General features: G+C 38.1%; 5 protein-coding genes and 2 non-coding genes across 7 annotated transcripts; 5 read left to right on the forward strand and 2 right to left on the reverse strand.

Annotated features, from left to right (window-relative positions):
- Positions 1 to 2,678: 2,678 nt before the first annotated feature.
- On the forward strand, positions 2,679 to 3,002 carry LOC125195117 (E3 ubiquitin-protein ligase CIP8-like). The gene has a single exon (XM_048093311.1). It carries the CDS (start codon positions 2,679 to 2,681, stop codon positions 3,000 to 3,002), a length of 324 nt encoding a protein of 107 aa, XP_047949268.1.
- Positions 3,003 to 3,611: 609 nt separating this feature from the next.
- On the reverse strand, positions 3,612 to 5,223 carry LOC125196577 (oxygen-evolving enhancer protein 1, chloroplastic). The gene is made up of 2 exons (XM_048095149.1): positions 4,952 to 5,223; positions 3,612 to 4,461 (listed from the first exon to the last, which is right to left on the reverse strand). Exons 1-2 carry the CDS (start codon positions 5,171 to 5,173, stop codon positions 3,706 to 3,708), a joined length of 978 nt encoding a protein of 325 aa, XP_047951106.1. The 5' UTR covers positions 5,174 to 5,223; the 3' UTR covers positions 3,612 to 3,705.
- Positions 5,224 to 5,523: 300 nt separating this feature from the next.
- On the reverse strand, positions 5,524 to 5,596 carry TRNAR-ACG. The gene has a single exon. It is a non-coding gene; the product is annotated as a tRNA-Arg (tRNA).
- Positions 5,597 to 9,503: 3,907 nt separating this feature from the next.
- Positions 9,504 to 12,281, forward strand: LOC125197115 (NASP-related protein sim3-like). Its single transcript, XM_048095820.1, has 6 exons — positions 9,504 to 9,875; positions 10,141 to 10,358; positions 10,976 to 11,170; positions 11,289 to 11,379; positions 11,496 to 11,724; positions 11,798 to 12,281. The coding sequence occupies exons 1-6, from the start codon at positions 9,598 to 9,600 to the stop codon at positions 12,122 to 12,124; spliced, it is 1,338 nt and encodes a 445-aa protein (XP_047951777.1). The 5' UTR covers positions 9,504 to 9,597; the 3' UTR covers positions 12,125 to 12,281.
- Positions 12,282 to 12,792: 511 nt separating this feature from the next.
- Positions 12,793 to 12,865, forward strand: TRNAR-ACG. Its single transcript has one exon. It is a non-coding gene; the product is annotated as a tRNA-Arg (tRNA).
- Positions 12,866 to 13,832: 967 nt separating this feature from the next.
- On the forward strand, positions 13,833 to 15,893 carry LOC125192448 (thioredoxin-like protein HCF164, chloroplastic). The gene is made up of 4 exons (XM_048090022.1): positions 13,833 to 14,080; positions 14,152 to 14,361; positions 14,879 to 14,982; positions 15,478 to 15,893. Exons 1-4 carry the CDS (start codon positions 13,913 to 13,915, stop codon positions 15,758 to 15,760), a joined length of 765 nt encoding a protein of 254 aa, XP_047945979.1. The 5' UTR covers positions 13,833 to 13,912; the 3' UTR covers positions 15,761 to 15,893.
- Positions 15,894 to 16,325: 432 nt separating this feature from the next.
- On the forward strand, positions 16,326 to 18,345 carry LOC125193864. Its single transcript, XM_048091790.1, has 5 exons — positions 16,326 to 16,485; positions 16,568 to 16,620; positions 17,311 to 17,487; positions 17,604 to 17,678; positions 17,914 to 18,345. The coding sequence occupies exons 1-5, from the start codon at positions 16,438 to 16,440 to the stop codon at positions 18,074 to 18,076; spliced, it is 516 nt and encodes a 171-aa protein (XP_047947747.1). The 5' UTR covers positions 16,326 to 16,437; the 3' UTR covers positions 18,077 to 18,345.
- Positions 18,346 to 18,464: the final 119 nt, after the last annotated feature.

Raw genomic sequence — 18,464 nt, forward strand, 5'->3', positions numbered from 1 at the left:
TATATAAAGTCTTAAACAAATAATAATCCATGATCCCACAATCCACTAACATTCATTCCACTATATTTTTCCTCTTTCTTTTATTTTTTCATATCTCTTATATTTTATTAACTGTATATTAAAATCTATGTCAATTATATGTTTATCGATTTTTTTAGGAATGGAAAGAGTATTCGAATAACTGTTAATTAAAAAATCCACTATTGGATGAGTATAAATTCATGTATGAATTTTTAAAAATAAATCCATGTATGCATATCACCGTCACGATTTAGGGATATACTCCATTTATTGGTGGAGTTGCTTGCTAAGTTGTACCGCGGATTCCTATAAAGGAGTATTGTTTTAAAATTGACTTATACCTTGCATTACAGTCTTGCAGAATATGTCGGCTAAAGATGAATCACTTCACTGTAATCTTAGATGGACAAACTATATAGTCTCTTCATTTTATATTATTAATCTCATTTTTCTATTTAGAAAGTTTAATATAATTAAGTTATTTTTATTTTTGATAAAAATAATCTTTTTTTTATATGTTCATCTCTTTTACTTTATTTATCATTTATTTAACATTTTTTTTTAAACTTCATAAAAAAATAAATATCTCTATTCATATAAGACGTAGAGACTATCAGTGGCGGAGCCAGGAATTTATCAGTGAGGGGTCCAAATTTTTGATCGATAATTGTTCAATTTTTTTTAGTATCAACTATCAATATTGTCCAAAACCAATGAGGCATTGCCGCATAAGCAATACGAGCTTGAGGGATCGTTGAGGGGAATATATATATAGTGAAAATAAGTAAAACATGGACAATAGAACCTATAAACACATGGACAAAGTCAATGTGAATTAATTTATTTTCTTAAATTGTAAAGATAATAAATATTAGTGTGTGAAATTCATTACAAAAAATTACTAGTTGTGAGAAAATCAACAAAACTTATAAATAAAAATTAACGATGTTAGTATTACAGTAGTGTTTACATATTTATGGGACAATAAAATAATTTTTATTTATAAATATGTAGATTACAGTTTCAAAATGAAAGAGAATAAATATAAACATATAATATTATAATATAATAGGGTATTCATCATAAAAGAGAAATATAAAAGCAATAAATAAAAAATATCAAAATTTGCGCTTAAGGAGTCTTGGGAGGTTACAAATGGTAGACGGAACAAGGAACCAACTGAGCTAGAAATATCCTTGATTATAGCCGGATTCATATATTATATATAGAGAGAAAGGTAAAATGGCTGAGGGGCCCAAGGGCCCCAGGCCCCAGCGTGGCTCCGCCACAGGAGACTATACTTGTTTCCAATAAAAACATAATGATATACTATTTAAAATGCATTATATGGAACGCAGATTAGTAGAATGGTACTCTCTCTGTTCCATAGTAATAGAGTCATTTTTCTATTTTAGTATGTTTCATAGTAATAGAGTCATTTCCCTTTTTAGTAAAAGTCAACACATTTTTCCACACTTACTTTACTCTCTCTTACTTTATTCTCTTTTTATCTCTCTACCTTTTTCATTTTCCACTTTATTCTTCCTTTACTTAACTTACCTAACACAATTTTTCTTAATCTCCGTATCGGAAAGAAACGCCTCCATTAGACCATTACTATGGAACGAAGGGAGTGGTATATACTAAACGTGGGAAATGGGAATTAATATTAGTCTTCCAGATCCTATTTTTCAGGGCCCAAAGAACTGCTATGACAGCAAACGTCAACTATGAGCATTTTTCACGTATTTAGTCAAAATATATAGAGCATGTAGTATTTGAGATACTTATTGATTTAAGTAGAGATAATAAAATAGAGTAATAAAGATTAAATACAGCAAGTGACCAAAAAAATAGAGAGTAAGAATTATATTGTGCTAAAAAGAAAAATTGTTCACTTGTAATAGGACATTGTAAAAAGGAGAGTCAATCACTTGTAATTGGACAAAGAGTACTTTTTTATACTGGTTTTTCTTGAACTGAATATATAGTTGGGTTTATAACTGAGTAGCTGCAGTCGCCTGCAGAGTTGCAAATAGAATTTCGTAGGGAATATTGTTTTTGTTCCCTACATTATTTGGTAGGTTTGGTAGATCTTCATATAGCAAAGTAAAGTTTCTGATCGACACTCCGTGTTCATACAAACACTCAGAAACTCATTATGTAATTATGTTACATACTATATTTACATAGTTTTAAATGTATTTTATAATTTGACTGAAATTAGCATCACTCAAATCTAACATAATCTAATTCAGCTTTTACAAAACCTTGATATAAAATTTATATTCATGGTATATTCCATACATCCTTATGTGTATTACCTTGGGCGACTTGATCTAACATTAACTAAGTCAATAATTAAGTACAACTAGGTTTATGTGTATTACCTTGTCAATATCTTGCTCAAGTGATTAAACAAAGAAATAAATTTAATACTACGAATTATGTAAAAACCAGGTCCTGAAACATAAAAAACCAAAACTTTTGATGAATATATTTAAAGTTGAGTGTTGACCCACTCCACTTGGGTGTAACGTGAGATAAATGAAACCGGCCTTTTGACGTGATGAATTATTAAAGTTGACTCGCTGGCTATATAACAATCACGAAATCAAACGCAGCTGACATCTCAAAACTGTATTTAATTTTGTTAGATGAACATGCTGGCTATTGATGAGATGTTCGATCTCGATGCAGCGTTGACGATGGCGGACGAGCCAATCGATAGCCGTGAAGAAGTAGAAGATGAATCAAAGGCTAAGGCGGCCAGCCGCCTGCTTGATCAGCTGCCGACGGTGGAAGGCGGCGGCGACTGCGCAGTTTGCTCGGAGGGGCTGTGCTTAGGCGGGGCGGCTAAGCGGATCCCCTGCGGCCATGTTTTCCATCATGACTGCATTTTGAGGTGGCTTTCTGTCGTCTGTTCCTGCCCCTTGTGCCGTCAAAACTGTTCGCCGCCGGCAACCGTTTCTTCTCTTTGACTTTTTTTGCTTCTTGTTTTTTCCTTTTTTTCTTTGTTTATCTTTTTTCTTCTTCAATTTTGGTTTATACTATACACTTAGCTAACCAGTTAAGAATTCTAGATCTATGGATTGTCGGTAGCAGCAGTTCTTGGCAGATGTATTCACTATTGAGGATCCAAATTGGAGTAATTATTTATTTGTTAATGCCGTTCCTTTCATATATTGAAATGATGTTAGACTACCTTCCACGGAAACTTTGTTAAGGATATCTGTCTTATAATTTGGAAATGAAAAAAATATAGAAAAATCGATCTCAATTAAATCATCAAATATTCATCAATTCACTCACTCCACAAGTGAAATCTAGGATTCAAATTTCCCCTGAATTAAAGTAATTCAGAATTTTACTGTAAAAAGTTTATTGCTGTACAAGAATTGGTACTATTTGAGGAAGCTGGGTGAAATCTCTGTAACTACTGATCTCACCTAATGAAGATGTTTAATTACAGTTAGTAGATACACCTATTTTATTTGTTCGTGTTATGAGCTAATTTTCTATCTTTACGATGAAAAGCTTAGTACTACAATAGTATTAAAAAAATGGGCAAAATACATAGGGCCTCAAAATATAAAAAACTTGTATGTGCGAAATACATATAATTGAAAATCATAACGTTAATATACACCAAGGAGTTCAGTCATCCCTTTTCAGTTACAAACATTACTCAAGCTGCGCGTACCACACGCCCTGGATCTTGACATCTTTGGGCGCCTTTGATCCCAAATCCGTGTCCGAGGGCTGAATGCTCTCAAACACTCCGATCACCTCCCCTGTCTCCGGCTTGCTCTTGGTCACGCTCAGCGTAATATTCCCCGTCAGCGACGCCACATTCTTGTTATTCTCCTTCTCCAGCTCCTCCTCGTCCCCGCGCCCCCCAGCCGGCAGCGCCACCGCGTTGTCGTACCCAGTGGATCCACCACGGCCCTTCGGGTCGAGGAAAGAGGAGCCCCGGTACGAGGGCACCAAGAACTCCCCGCCGAAGCTCTCCGGCTTCCCAGAAGCTACAAGATTCTTGATGGTGAAGAGGAAGGGGACGCGCTCGCCCCCGGGGAGCTGGACGGTCACGGCCGCGTAGTCGATGCCGTCCTTCTCCTCGAACTTGAGGGTGCCGTCTTGGGAGACCTCCAAGGGGCCCTCGATCTCGTCCAGTGTGTAGGTCAGGCGGGTCATCAGCTTGGTCTTCTGGAACTCTGCGGGGGCGTTCTTGCTCACGCCCTCCGCCTTCACGGTGAACGAGGTGGGCTCCAGGCAGAACTTCTTGGCGTTGTACTTGCCCGGCTTGAAGGCGAAGGCGTCGACGCCGCCGTCAATGGTGGGGCACTGGTTGGCCGTGCCGGTGCCTTTCACTTCCAGGTAGGTCTTGCTTTGGATCTCATCGAAGGTTAGCCTCTTCGGCACACCTTCCGCGCTTGCTCCCTTCATATTAGGGGTGCGTTATAATGCTAACTTTTCTTCAATTTTGTGTTTGATATTTTAAATATCAACTAAGTTTATGTTGAAATTTCGTATTAACATTTTTAATACTGCATTGATGTGTTAGCAATGGATCACACCATGAGATACTATTACTATATTTCTTATAATTTTCATAAATACCTACGGTCTAATTAACTTAGATTCCATGGCATGAATCATTAAAGTGTAACTACAATTAACACTTTGTATGAACTGACTATCTCCATAGGCAATATTCATATTCTGGCCTAGTCATTTTCATAAATTTCATATTCTGGATCCAATTAACATCGAGATCTATTTAATAAATTACACTAATTAGTGATTTTAATTGATATTTTGAATGGTTCAAAATATTTTTAGTAGAGCCAAAGAGTATGAGAATACACAACATGGAACAGATCATAAAACGTTGAATATATGGATAATTAAGATGGAGGTTAATGAATACCGAGACAAGGAGGGCAGAGGAAGCGAGGGCAAAACCAGCGATCTTTGCAGCGTCGGTGCATTTGTGAGCAAAGTCTTGAAGAGAGCAAGTCAATCTGGCGGCGGAGGGTTCGATGCCGAAGGCCTTGGTGACGCCTTGGGCTGGGCGGAGCTGGAGGCTGCTACGGCCAACCTTGCCGGGTTGCATCAAGGTGGCGGCCGCCTGTAAAGATGACGTTGCCATGATTTTTGTGGTGATTAGAGAGGAGAGGAAGTGTGCCACTGCCACTCCCTCAAATAAATTTGATTTTGTATGGTTCTCTCATGTTTCACAGATAAAGAGATAGGATAACAGCTTCTTTCATTGGTCCAACTCAACCTCTGCCTGACGTGGACATTTTCCATATTTTCATTTATAGGCCGACACATAAAGTAATTAGCACGACGCTCTAACCAACTGAGCTAATAGGCCGACACATAAAGTAATTAAAATTCAGCTATATGGTCACTTAAAAGAAGTTAACTCCTTTATGATTTTAAAAGGTTATTAACGTTGCTACACAAGTAAACATCAAAAACTGAGAAAATAGCAGGCGACTCTGCTGGGATTCGAACCCAGAATCTCTGGTTCCGTAGACCAGCGCCTTATCCATTGGGCCACAGAGTCCTACATCTGAGCTTGAAGCGCTACTTTATTTTTGATACAAGAAAATTATGGTGATTGGTGATGCATTGATATTTTTTCGTATCTTACTATATTCGTCGATATTTTTCCTTATCCTTTGTAATTCTATTCTAAAACAAGTGTTAAGCATAATTGCATAAATATGTTGCAAGTCTATTATTAGTAACTCTTCACTATTCTCTCTCGCAAAGAGTAATGACTGCTCAACCGATTATGTCTTGTTAAGAAAATAGACAATATGTAATGGTTGCATATGAAGTAGAGCTACTATGTCTTCCATCAACAAAAAAATAATTGTAGTGAGAGTACAAAATTTCTAAGCTATAGAACTAGATTGTTCGAATTGATGTCTTCAGTTTCTTGGAAATACCAATAATTAGACTAAATCTAGGATCAATCTGAAGTTCAGTTTATTTGACTAATTTCTTGAAGGCCCTAGATATAGGTTTGGCCCGCACTGTTCCATTTTGAAATAGACTATAACAAATCTTGGCTAAGAGCTGGTTTTTGAAACTGGGATGGGCCCACAAACCCAGAAATGGTGTGCAGATTACATTATTGCCCCCGTCGCTTTTGTTTTCCCCCTCTTTGAATGGGGTTTAATTTGGTCAATGTCTAAAACGAAACATTAAAATAAATTATTTAAATTATCAAAGCCATGGTTGTTCCATGCTAACTAAACATCACATAATGAACACGAGTTGGTGGGCCATCTCCATTCAATTCTAACTTAGATATAAATCTACTGAATTTTAAAATAGGAAACTGAACATGCCTTTAGTGTTTTTAAAAAATATTGAACAAAATATAGATGGTAAAACTCCATTACAAGCATATATTATCACACAAAAATATTCATATTAAGGCTTACGAGAAATTCCATGATGGCGACGAGAACCACCCATTGATTTACAAAATTGAGATATCTTGAAGTCAACACATGTCAAAATAAGAAATCACAAGTTAGATTGTTTTCAGATTTTCTGTTGTGCATTCAGCTACAACAATGGGTGTTGTTGCATACACACTATTAATACACTGATAAATTATATTACTATTGAAATATTATTTAATTTTTTTATGAAATAATTTTTCGTGTGTGATAGCACTTCTATTGTGGCTGAATGCACATTAGGGAATCCAAACCTTTGTTTTTAGCCTAAATTAGGGTCATCGTAACCGACATTGGTCGGATGTTATAGGGACAAATCTAGGGAGTGTCGCAATCGATTTAATTCAGACTCGGAAATGAAGCATTAAGAGGGTTTATGAAAATTTAACATATAGGTTTTAAACGACCGAGTGACATGCTATGACTATAGCTTGTTGCCTCCAACAAGACCAACACCAGAGGGAGAAGGGCTTCGAACTATTGGAGATTTGAAGTTCAACATTTGTTTTGCGATGGAGGAAGGGAGCGTAAAAGCTTTTGTGGCTCAACTCTAATGCATGTTGCGGTTATCGATTGAAGATTTCACGTTGGTAAACTGGAGAGACTACGTAAATAGCGTGGGTCTTGGATTTTAACATGGGTCCTACATATTTGAAACATTGAAACCAAACTTTAATATGAGTCCATATATTGATTAATGTAACATTTGTAATTGTCGATATACATATTTTCAGTTCTCCAAGAAGAAATGTTTGTGCATTCAAAGAATATATGAAAATGCTAATATAGGTGGTTTCAATATAAAACTGAAAAAAAGTATGAATCTTAAGTTTCTTTAATAACTTTAAGTACATTAATTTAGGACTTTAGGAGGGGTGAATCTGTGCACCGTTTATAAAGCATCAACATTTTAAATAATAAAAGTTACTCCTGGTAGGGTGAATTGGGACATATAAGAGCATCTCCAATGGTAGGCTAGCCACCGGCTAGCCGAACCATTGGAGTAGGCTAGCCGAGTTTGGGCGGAAAAACCGGCCAAGGCTAGCCGATTGCGTGTGGCTGGCTGATGCGCTGGCCGCCATTGTGGCGGCCCGATCGGCCAGCGCCGATTTTTTTTTTTTTTTTTTTTAAAACCTATATAAACGCGATTTTAGTTTCATTTTCATTTGCACCGCTTGTTTTAACGAGTTTTCTCTCTCTCTAACTTTCTGTACAAGAGCATCATCGAGCGATGAGTAACGCGGGTGGTAGCGGTGGTGGTAGTGGTGGGGATGCTTGAGGAGTACGAACGGAGGATGAACGAGGCTATGGAGGCCTACATGAACCGCGAGATGGAGCGGTACATGCGTAGGGTGGAACAGCAGGCGATACCTCGCCCTCCACGGGTTATCCACCACCGAGCAGTGATTGATCGGGATCACGCCGCTGCACATCAGCGGCTGTACGGCGACTACTTTTCGGAGAACCCGCGGTTTCCCGCACACATGTTCCGGCGGTGTTTTAGAATGCGCATGGAGTTATTTATGTGTATCGTTGGCGCATTAGAGCGTCGATATCCGTGTTTCCGCTTCAGGCACGATGCGGTTGGCAGACCCTACCACACCCCTATTCAAAAGTGCACCGCGGCAATCGGGCGGTTGGCCTACGGAGGCGCGACAGACATGTGGGATGAGTACCTCCACATCGGTGAGTCGACAGCCCTGGAATGTCTGAAGTATTTCTGTGAGGGCGTGATGAACGTTTTCGGTGAGCGGTACCTTCGAAGCCCTACTCCCGAAGATTGTCGGAATTTGATGCAGATGCACGGGGAGAAGCATGGGTTCCCCGGGATGTTAGGCAGATAGAGAGCCGTATGCATTGGGAGTGGAAGAACCGCCCGACACGCCTGGAAGGGGGCCTACACGATCGGCTACAAGTCAAAGAATCCCACGATGATCCTCGAGGCCGTAGCTGATTACGAAGCTGTGGATCTGGCACGCGTATTTTGGGGTAGCCGGGTCGAACAACGACCTCAACGTCCCGAACTCGTCTCCCCTCTTCAACGAGAAGTGCCGGGGCGTCGGTCCAAATTGTCTCGTTTGTGGCCAACGACAACCGGCATGATATGGGCTACTACTTGGCGGATGGGATATACCCTAGGTGGCCTGTCTTTGTGAAGACGATCAGGCACGCAAGTGATGAAAGGAAGGCATACTTTGCGGAACGACAGGAGTCGGCGCGCAAGGACGTGGAGCGCGCATTTGGTGTGCTCCGGTCTCGATGGGCGGCAATTAAGGGTCCAACGCGTTTGTGGGATGTCACATGCATATCCCAAATAATGTACGTCTGCATTATCCGCACAATATGATCGTCGAAGACGAAGGCGTACAACCGACTAGTTGGGCCAATGACAATGAAGCCGGTCCAAGCCACGGAACGGCCACCCCTAACGTACGACGTGGGGTACCTCTCGATGAAGCCGGCCGCCTCAAGGAATTTGCCGACATGCGCCAAGTGGATGCTCATATTCAACTCCAAAAGGATATAATTGAAGAGTTGTGGGCACGGAGGACTGCACGGCGATAGTTTTTTTTCTTTATTATGTACCTTTTTAAATGTAATTTTTTTTTATCTATGTACCTTTTTAAATGCAATTAATGAATTTTCCCGTATATGTCTCGTAAATTTAATTCCGTAATTTAATCGTAATTTTAATTCCGTAAATGTAGTATATTTTGAATTATTTTTTTTGCGGCTGGCCTATGGCTGGCCTAAATCTGATGTGGCAGGTGGATTTTTAGTGCTGCTAACGTGGCAGGGAGAGAGAGTGACTGACCTATGGCTGGATTGAAGATGCTCTAATAACACATTAGAATAATTTTCCAAATCAATTTTGCTAATCATTTTTTTTCTGTATATAGGAAGCTAACTTATATACTCCTATTTCGGTAAGAGACCCTGACAAACATGGTACGATGTCGTTTCATCCAGGGAGCTTTTTATATAAGCTCGTCATTATTTTTCAATTGTCAATCGATTTGCGCCAGAGGGTTTTGCTTAACATTTCCCGTTTGATTGAGGTTTTTCCAGTTTCTTGTTTGTTAATTTGAAAATGGCAGATGGCGCGGCGGATTCCAGAGTGCAAGGACCCGCTGACGATCGAAACCCCAACTCTGTCAATGCGGTGATTGAATCCAGCGATGGTGGTGCCCCCGCAGAATCCACCTGCAACAACAACAATGCTTCTAAAATATCCGCCGTCCCTAACGACGATGAACGAGAACAGACCTTGGAATTTGCCGACGAGTTGATGGCTCGTGGCTCTAAAGCCGCCAAGGATGGCGATTACGCCGAAGCCACTGATTGCTACAGCCGTGCCCTAGAAATCAGGTGATATTTATCATATATGTGTGTATATTTGCACTAGAGCTGGAACTTGGCTTTTCCTATGTTTGAGAATTCAATTTTCTTAATTAGTTATAGGAGAGTTTATGTTTGTCTTTTATTGTTGATTTTCTGCGACTTCTTCTCTAATTTATTTCTAGCTTACTGAGTATAATACGTATTCCACAGTATTTAGACATTTTCGCGTGAATTTTTTTTTTTTTTTTTTTCTGTAGCCTGAAATTTGGATGTGGTTTAAAATTGGTTTTAGGGTTGCGAAATTTGGCGAACTTGCTCCAGAGTGTGTTGCTGCTTACTATAAATATGGATGTGCTCTGCTGTACAAAGCACAAGAGGAGTCTGATCCCCTGGGCTCTATGCCAAAAAAGGAGGGTGTCTCTCGTGAAGATTCCAGTAAAGAAAGTTCATCAAAACTTCACGTCAATGGCCAATCTTCAGATACCTCACCTGCAAAAAATGTGGAGCAAGGTGAAAATGCAAATTTATCACAAAGGGATTGTCAATAACAGTTTGTGCTCCTTTTCAATGTGTGGTCATGTTCTCAACGGGTATCTATGTGGATCATGTGACATGTTTAACTTAAGTGAGCTAATTGTGCTGCTGAATATGTGCGTAGTAGATTTTGTTTGTAAACGATATATCGAGATTTATTTACATTTGTTGTTCTAAACATGGGTAACAGTTTTAGACATTTAAGTAGTAGCTTGTTCATGTATTTTGGCTTTGATACATGTTCAGAGCACGTGCGTACAATGGTTACATGTTGCTTTGGAGAAAAATGTGGTTCTTGTACTTAGATTTGCTGATATTTAGCCCAGTTCATGGTTAGAAGACATGAGTAACATTTATGTCACCTTACTTTTTTTTGACATATGTTATGTACATCACAAAACCAAAAAATATTGACCTAGTTAGAAGTGTTAACCAATAGCAGCTTCACATAGTTCTTGTGGGCCCTAGTTCCTCAATTACTGTGGACAAAATAATGATTTTGTTTACTGGGTATATCTGATCATGTGCTACTAATAGTAGTTAATTACTATTTGTATGTACATTTGCTGATGACTTCTTGGGATGAGAATTAGATGTGAAAGCTGAAGATGAAGGAGACAGTGAGAGTGATGCTGAAGACCAACCTGATGGTGATGAGGATGAGTCTGACCTTGATTTGGCTTGGAAGATGCTTGATGTTGCTCGTGCCATCGTTGAGAAGGGCTCAGGTGACACAATAGAAAAGGTGGACATATTGTCAGCTTTGGCAGAAGTAGCTCTAGAAAGAGGTCCTTTTCTTTCTTCCCTCCTTTTTTCACAACAATCGTTACTATAGCATTTTGTCCAATAGAGAGTGGTCATTTGGTCTCTCTTTACTCATTATAGAACCCTTTTCTTTGTCCACAGAGGATGTTGAGACTTCACAGAGTGACTACTTGAAGGCACTCTCTATGTTGGAGCGCTTGGTTGAACCTGATAGTCGGCTTATTGCTGAGCTGTATCCTTGTTTTAATTGTATATTTACAAGTTGATTAGTAGGTGTAAATATAGTACTTTTTTTGTTCCAAGCATGTTCCAGAAAATTAAAATTTATCTTCCTTAACTGGAATTCAGGAACTTTAGGATATGCTTGTGTCTTGAAATTGGTTCGAAACCAGAAGAAGCTATTCCATATTGCCAAAAAGCTATTTCAGTTTGCAAGTCAAGAGTTCAGCGACTTTCAGATGAAGCAAAGAGCTTACCAGCAGAAGCATCAACCACTACTGAGACAGGACCAACTGTTCTTGATAAAAAGTCAGAGATTGAAACACTGATTGGTCTCTGTGGGGAACTAGAAAAGAAGGTAAGACGACAGGGTCGTCCACACATGAAGAGTTTCTTTGACATTGTATTAACTGTTATTTATTTGGTTGCAGCTTGAAGACCTTCAACAGCTTGTCTCAAACCCAAAATCTATCCTCTCAGATATCCTGGGTGGGATTATGTCTGCAAAAGCTAGGGCTCTTGAGAAGAATGAACCAGCAATGAGCTCATCGCAGATGGGTACTGTCACCACTGTTGGAGCAGACTCTCCAGCTGTTTCTACAGCTCACACAAGTGGCGATGCTGGAGTGACACATCTAGGCGTGGTGGGAAGAGGAGTCAAGCGAGTCGTGATGAGTTCGACTGCAGAATCAAGCCCTGCTAAGAAACCTGCAATAGATACCTCAAACAATGCCGGAACAAATGAGAAGAATGAATAGTTTTAGCCCTATGCTTATATGTTGCCTTCAACTATTTTGCTGCGTCTATGTTTCATTTTATGGACTGGACTCCCTTAAGATAATGTAATTCGGCTTCTGATTTAAGGTTTGCAGATTTCATGTCCGGCTATAAAAAGAAATCTACCTTATGGTTTCATATCTATCCTTCTGTTACGTTTAATTTTAATGACCTAGTCGGTTAATGGTAGCCTAAACACATTGCTAAACCGATAAGGGCATTAGCAGCATTGTCCTTTGAACCCAGTCCTCAAAATCCATCAGTATTGTCCTTTAAAACCGGTCCTCAAAATCCATCGCAACCCATTTTTATCCTTTTAAATCTTGCCCCAATACATGCAAGAGAGTCGGCCCCAAAATCCACCACTATCTATTCTCCATTTTCCATTTGTTATTTTATTTTCAATTTAGAAAGCAAATGGAGTAACATTTTAGCTATAGAACGTTTTTCCCATTAATCTTTCGAAATAAGCTACTGCTATTCTTCTTGGCATTCAAGGTCAGAAGAGTACCAAGTCCAATTCTGAGGGATGCAGTAGGGGGAGTTTATATAAATTTTTTTATATGATAGTAGTGCTATCAATAAATCAAAAAGAGTCAAATGGTTAGAAAATTTCAATAATTTCCGTTGGTTCATTAAGTTTTTACAGGACTCTGTGGCCCAATGGATAAGGCGCTGGTCTACGGAACCAGAGATTCTGGGTTCGATCCCCAGCAGAGTCGTCTAAATGATTTTAGTTTTAAATGATTTTTTGTATGTTTTCTTCAGTACAGTCTCCTTCGAAATACTGCCACCATATCCACATTTATTACTCCACAAAAAAGTGATGAAATATGTGATTGGTAAAGTGAGTCTAATGAAATAATCAATATGGAACTCAAAATTTATTTAGTTATCTTTTTAACATAGGTTAAGTTCACTGGATAAAGTCAAATGAATAATCTATGTGAATATCAAGAAACATATTTCCAAAATAAGGTTACAGTATTGGATAGAAAAATTTATAAATATATTAATTTGATATAAAAGTAAAATAAATGAATGAAATGCATATTATGTGTTACTTTAAAACTCCAAGTGAAACTCCAAATATAAAACGCTTGATATTCTCAGGAGAACAGAGTATAAAATGAACTATCAAGAAAACATATTTCGAACAAAACAACTGCATGTTATATTGATATGGAAAGAATTATACTCCCTCTGTTCCATAATAGTGGAGTCATTTTGCCATTTTGGTATGTTCTATAGTAGTGGAGTCATTTCCCAAAGTAACACATTTCTTATCACTTTACTCCCTCTTACTTTATTCTCTATTCATTTTTTTTCTTTTCTACATTATTCTTTATTTAGTTAATTCATTTAACACAATTTTTCTTAATTCTTGTGCCGAAAAAAATGCTTTCACTACTATGGAACACGACATAGGAGAAATATTAAATTCTGTTTAAGCCATAATTACCCAATAAGACATGTAGAAACGTTTTTAAGAAAGGCTAAATAATATCAAGTTTATGATATTTTTAAGTTTAATTAACTTTAAATTTATTTAAAATTATAAAATTTGATCAAAGTTTGTACTATTACCAATTGTTATTTTTGTAGTATTATTGAAATCTTTACGTACAAAACTTCAATACTGTTGTTGTTTAAGAGACGTGTCTTGTTCCACACCACCACAAAATACAAGTACTGTACAACTCTAGACGGCAACTAAGTGTAGTACCTTTGACCTTTTTGTTTCACAAACTCCACCGTCCCGTCCCGCCATGGCTTCAACCTCCAGCGCCACCACCATTCCCCAATTCCGCTCCTCATCTTTCCACTCTCATCCCCACCCGCCGCTCTTCGTCAATTTCTCCTCACACTGTCAGAAGACTGATCTCCGCCGTCACAGGATTTTCTGCCAAAACAATTCCGATCCATCCCCAACGGAGGTACGCCTGATTTTGTCTCTCGCTAGCTGACCAACACCGATTATTTCGCTAAGATAACCAATTTTGTGTAGGAGAAGCCTGAATCTACAATTGATGCCGTAGCGACAGAAACGACCTCGTCGGCTGGCGCTGGATTGCCGGCCTATCCAACTAAGGATCTCAACCGCCGAGTCGCGGTGGCTTCTGTGCTTGGGGCTGTTGGATTGTTCGCCTCTGCGCGATTGGACTTTGGCGGCACATCATTGAAGGATCTCTCCGCTTTAGCATTGCCCTATGAAGAGGTCTATTCCTATTTTCTATCCTACTCCTCTAACAAATAATCGCTGCTTCTTAGGTTTAGCAACATATTGCTCCATGTATTGATGACTTCTTGAGATTCATTGTGTTTCTTCTTTTAATTTTATGAGCGCGTTTGCTCGTGAGGATTAAGATAGATAAATAGTAGTAATCCATAGTAATTTACTACTAAGATGGATTGGAACTTTGGGATATGGTAATCTCTCTCATTTCAGCTAATTTGGTTTGATTCATATCCCATTGGAATGTTGGGATTGGAGAAATCCTAGTATTGAGGATACAAATACTCAATCATGCATCTTATGTTAATCATGATAAATAAATGCACCCTAATTTGGTTCATGAGTCATGACTCTAGCATCATGACTGATGGGATTAGATGTATTCAAATATCTTCAGGAATTAGTAATAATTCACTCTTTTAAGTGAGTAGCTGCACTTGAAGCTTCGACTCATGAGTTTGCAACCAATCACCTTTTGCTTTTGCCTATCTCTGTACAGGCTCTTTCAAATGGCAAACCCACTGTTGTTGAGTTCTATGCAGATTGGTGTGAAGTATGTCGTGAGTTAGCACCGGATGTCTACAAAGTTAAACAACAGTTTAAGTAAGTATCTTAAGGCTCCTACATGTTATGTTTTGGCACATCACAATTGTTTATGAATGCATATGTGTGGTGTATGTGTATCTTAACCATCCGATTGTTTTTCTAACCTACTGTTTATATGTATCTTTCACCATTTAAATTGTTTGCTGTTTGATGTACTAGTTTTTTATTTTAAATTTAACGTCTTTGATGCCTGTGTTGTTTGTTGTTCCTTTACCTTCAGAATTTGGTAAAAATTATGGCATAAATGTGGTGATTCTGAGAAAGGTCTTTTCAGCCTCAGCATATTATGTTTTCATGAGATAAGAAATCACTCAGGTTATTGAATTTTCAGTCCTTGGTTACATTGACACCTGGCCTCTTAATTTGTGTGAATGACTGCATCCAAGTATGATAGTTCAAACATGTTCATTTCATATATGGAGTTGGATGGCAACTCATGGTAATTTTTCTATTAAAGTTACTCCTGCTCTAACTTGTGGCTGCTGCTATTAGGGACAAAGTGAATTTTGTTATGTTGAACGTTGATAATACAAAGTGGGAACAAGAGCTTGATGAATTCGGTGTTGAGGGTATTCCCCATTTTGCATTTCTGGACAAAGATGGTAATGAAGAAGGGAATGTGGTAGGCCGCCTCCCACGACAATACCTGCTTGAAAATGTTGATGCCCTGGCTCGGGGAGAAGCAAATGTGCCTCATGCTCGTGTTGTAGGACAATATTCAAGTACTGAAGGAAGAAGAGTTCATCAAGTTGTCGATCCTAGAAGTCATGGCTAGGGAATTTAGGCATATTTTGGCCAAACCGTTGTATGAAAGTGGAATACTAAAATACTGTCCTTGAGAACAAGGCCTTGAGGCCCTTGACAAACTGGCACTCTTAAAATGCAAAAGATTTCCTCATTCTGTCTAACCACAAGACCACTATATATAGTCCTAACATGAAAAAAAGATTAACACATATATGTAATAATTTGATAGCATTTTTGTAATTTGTTATACATTATTGTTAGGTTAAACTAATGTATTTAACTATCTTAATAAAGTATTTACTATTGATTATATTATAATTATTAATTTATCTCGAAATATGATTAATAGTATTGTTTGTATTAAATTTTAATTTTTAATTTTTACTAGTATTTGATATATGATAATGTCATAATTGCAGAAAACAAAAAAACTAGATAGCAAAGTATAAATAAAATCAATATTAATATTCCGAACAAATGTTTACATACACACACATAAAATTCAATATGCGATACCATTATGAGTCCCAGTGGCCTGTGGCCAGTAGCATTATTTTTAAGATTGGACTTCAACGGAATAAAAGCCCAATGCCAATAGCTAGCGACTGCCCGCATTTGTAAAACCCCTAAATCTAAAACCCTAAGTGTGACCATCTCAACTTTCAAATTTCAATCACCGTCGTGCTTCAAAACTGTCGGTGCAATATGTCGGATTACGACTCCGATGCACCGGAGGAGTTCACCTCCGAGCAGGTTCGATTAATTCTCGTGCTATGAATCCTTCTTTTTAACCGTGATATTCGCTTATAACTTTTTTATTTTTTTTATTTTTTAGGGGATGCAACAAGATGAAGAGATAAGAAAAGTGCAAAAGGAAAATAAGGCCAGGTAATTTTACTTAAACTCACAGATTTTTGGAATAAAATGCTATGTCTGTGCTGAAATTGTTTGTGCTCTTGTTCTAGGCAAGATTGATGTACATAAAGGCTCTACTTTGTTAATAATCTTTATCTTATCCAAAGTTATACCCTGCTAAGAAGGCAGTGAGAATTGAAATTTAGTTGAATGAGCTCTTGACTTGGGGACGACAAGGTTTACCCCAGGTTGACATATATTTATGTATTTCTTTGTGTTTTAACTACTCTGATTGACGATATATTTTTGTCTTCTCTGGTTGTACATGTGAGTTATTGTTGTTCTTGATAGCCATTTCGAATGAATAATGTTGGCGAAGAAAATTCGATATTTACATACTCTGTCTGAATAAGATTATTTCGGATGGTTTAAGCATTAGGTGTTCCTCGTCATTTCTTGCATGTTGTACCATCAACAACTTTTAATGCTTGGTTCTTGGCTTCCAGTTTTTTTTGAAGATATTGTTTGTAGCCGAAGTATATAGATTTTTTTCAAAGTTTAAGCTATGTAATTATGCCCCAATCTTTGAGAATTGTATAATATGGATTGCACTTGCTCATATGCTTACATGAGAGTAACAATTAATGTACTTAAATGTCTACGCAATGGGGCAATGCTATATGATCTTTAGTAGTGCTGTTAACAAAAGGTGAACCCTGGCAGGGTAGTGCGGGAAGGGAAAGAACGTCGCAGACAGTGGGCAAAAAACTTGACCCCACGGTCATTGCCCAAAAAAGATATCACCGGACATGAGATGGAAAATGAAACAAGGGAAGAGTCTCTAGTTAACAAAGGAATGCTACCAGATAACATTGTCAAACTTCTTGCAGAGCGTGAGAAGTAAGTCTTCTTACCTTGTATAAAGTCGTTGTAGTCCTCCTTGCATTTTATATGCCATCATCGTATGTTGTTGTGATCTCACAAGATCCTAACCTTGTCAAATATGTTGTGTGCAGAAAAGTTTTCTCATCGGACTCTGAGGATGAGAAAGTTGAGAAGAAGTCAAAGAGAAGAAAGACGAGAAAATCTGGGTTAGTGATGACACTTTTTCCTGTTCTCTGTAACCACCCTCTCCCTATACCTCCTATAGCTGTATTTCATAGAAAATGTGGCTATTGTTTAGACCCCAACCTAATTTCTTCACCGTGCCCACTTCAACAGTGTTAGTAACAAATGAGCTCACCATTTTTACCTCGGTATAAAAACCAGAAATTTGTGATTATGCCTACCTCAATTTTTTGTGTTTTTCTTCCTTGTCTTTGACAGGTTGGAACCTGTTATATTGAAGGACATTCCAGCTGCGCAATGTGTAGAAAGCTCACTGGAATTCTTGAAGAAAAGAAAAATGCAGGTTTCAAGATCATCTGCAGTTTTGAACAATTCAAACCAAGCGTTGCGCCTCCTGTCAAGGTCCGGCTTACTAAAGTGAAGCTCGTTGCTGCAAACCGGGCTAGTCAATAGCGCGTTTTTTGCTACAGAAAACTGTGCTTGAGAGAAAATTTAGTAGACATTGTATTTGTTGTTATAAATGAATTACTTGCTCCATTCCTAATCTATATTGGTCAATAGATTTTCAATAGATTCAGTGTATTCGACCAATGCTTGGAGGAATCGTATACTAACTTATCTAAATGAATACATTTTGTAAGTTCACATCACAGAATGGTTTCATCAAATATTTCGTGCCTTTGTATGTTACGTGTTTCAACATTTCGGCCATTCAGGTTGAATTTTATTCGGAGAATGTATGGTTATAGTAATTATTTGTGGAGGGCTTACTATCTGACCACGCATGAAAGTTTTATAAATAACTCACT

This window comes from Salvia hispanica, chromosome 6, assembly GCF_023119035.1.
Source record: "Salvia hispanica cultivar TCC Black 2014 chromosome 6, UniMelb_Shisp_WGS_1.0, whole genome shotgun sequence".
Taxonomy (NCBI): Eukaryota; Viridiplantae; Streptophyta; class Magnoliopsida; order Lamiales; family Lamiaceae; genus Salvia; species Salvia hispanica.

Coding starts and splice junctions, on each gene's coding strand:
- LOC125195117 (XM_048093311.1), top strand. CDS start 2,679: ATGAACATGCTGGCTATTGATGAGATGTTCGATCTCGATGCAGCGTTG.
- LOC125193864 (XM_048091790.1), top strand. CDS start 16,438: ATGTCGGATTACGACTCCGATGCACCGGAGGAGTTCACCTCCGAGCAG. Junction 16,486..16,567: donor AGGAGTTCACCTCCGAGCAG/GTTCGATTAATT, acceptor TTTATTTTTTAG/GGGATGCAACAAGATGAAGA. Junction 17,488..17,603: donor CTTCTTGCAGAGCGTGAGAA/GTAAGTCTTCTT, acceptor TGTTGTGTGCAG/AAAAGTTTTCTCATCGGACT.
- LOC125197115 (XM_048095820.1), top strand. CDS start 9,598: ATGGCAGATGGCGCGGCGGATTCCAGAGTGCAAGGACCCGCTGACGAT. Junction 10,359..10,975: donor TGCAAAAAATGTGGAGCAAG/GTGAAAATGCAA, acceptor GATGAGAATTAG/ATGTGAAAGCTGAAGATGAA. Junction 11,380..11,495: donor AGTCGGCTTATTGCTGAGCT/GTATCCTTGTTT, acceptor ACTGGAATTCAG/GAACTTTAGGATATGCTTGT.
- LOC125196577 (XM_048095149.1), bottom strand. CDS start 5,173: ATGGCAACGTCATCTTTACAGGCGGCCGCCACCTTGATGCAACCCGGC. Junction 4,462..4,951: donor CCTCTGCCCTCCTTGTCTCG/GTATTCATTAAC, acceptor CCTAATATGAAG/GGAGCAAGCGCGGAAGGTGT.
- LOC125192448 (XM_048090022.1), top strand. CDS start 13,913: ATGGCTTCAACCTCCAGCGCCACCACCATTCCCCAATTCCGCTCCTCA. Junction 14,081..14,151: donor CCGATCCATCCCCAACGGAG/GTACGCCTGATT, acceptor AATTTTGTGTAG/GAGAAGCCTGAATCTACAAT. Junction 14,362..14,878: donor TAGCATTGCCCTATGAAGAG/GTCTATTCCTAT, acceptor ATCTCTGTACAG/GCTCTTTCAAATGGCAAACC.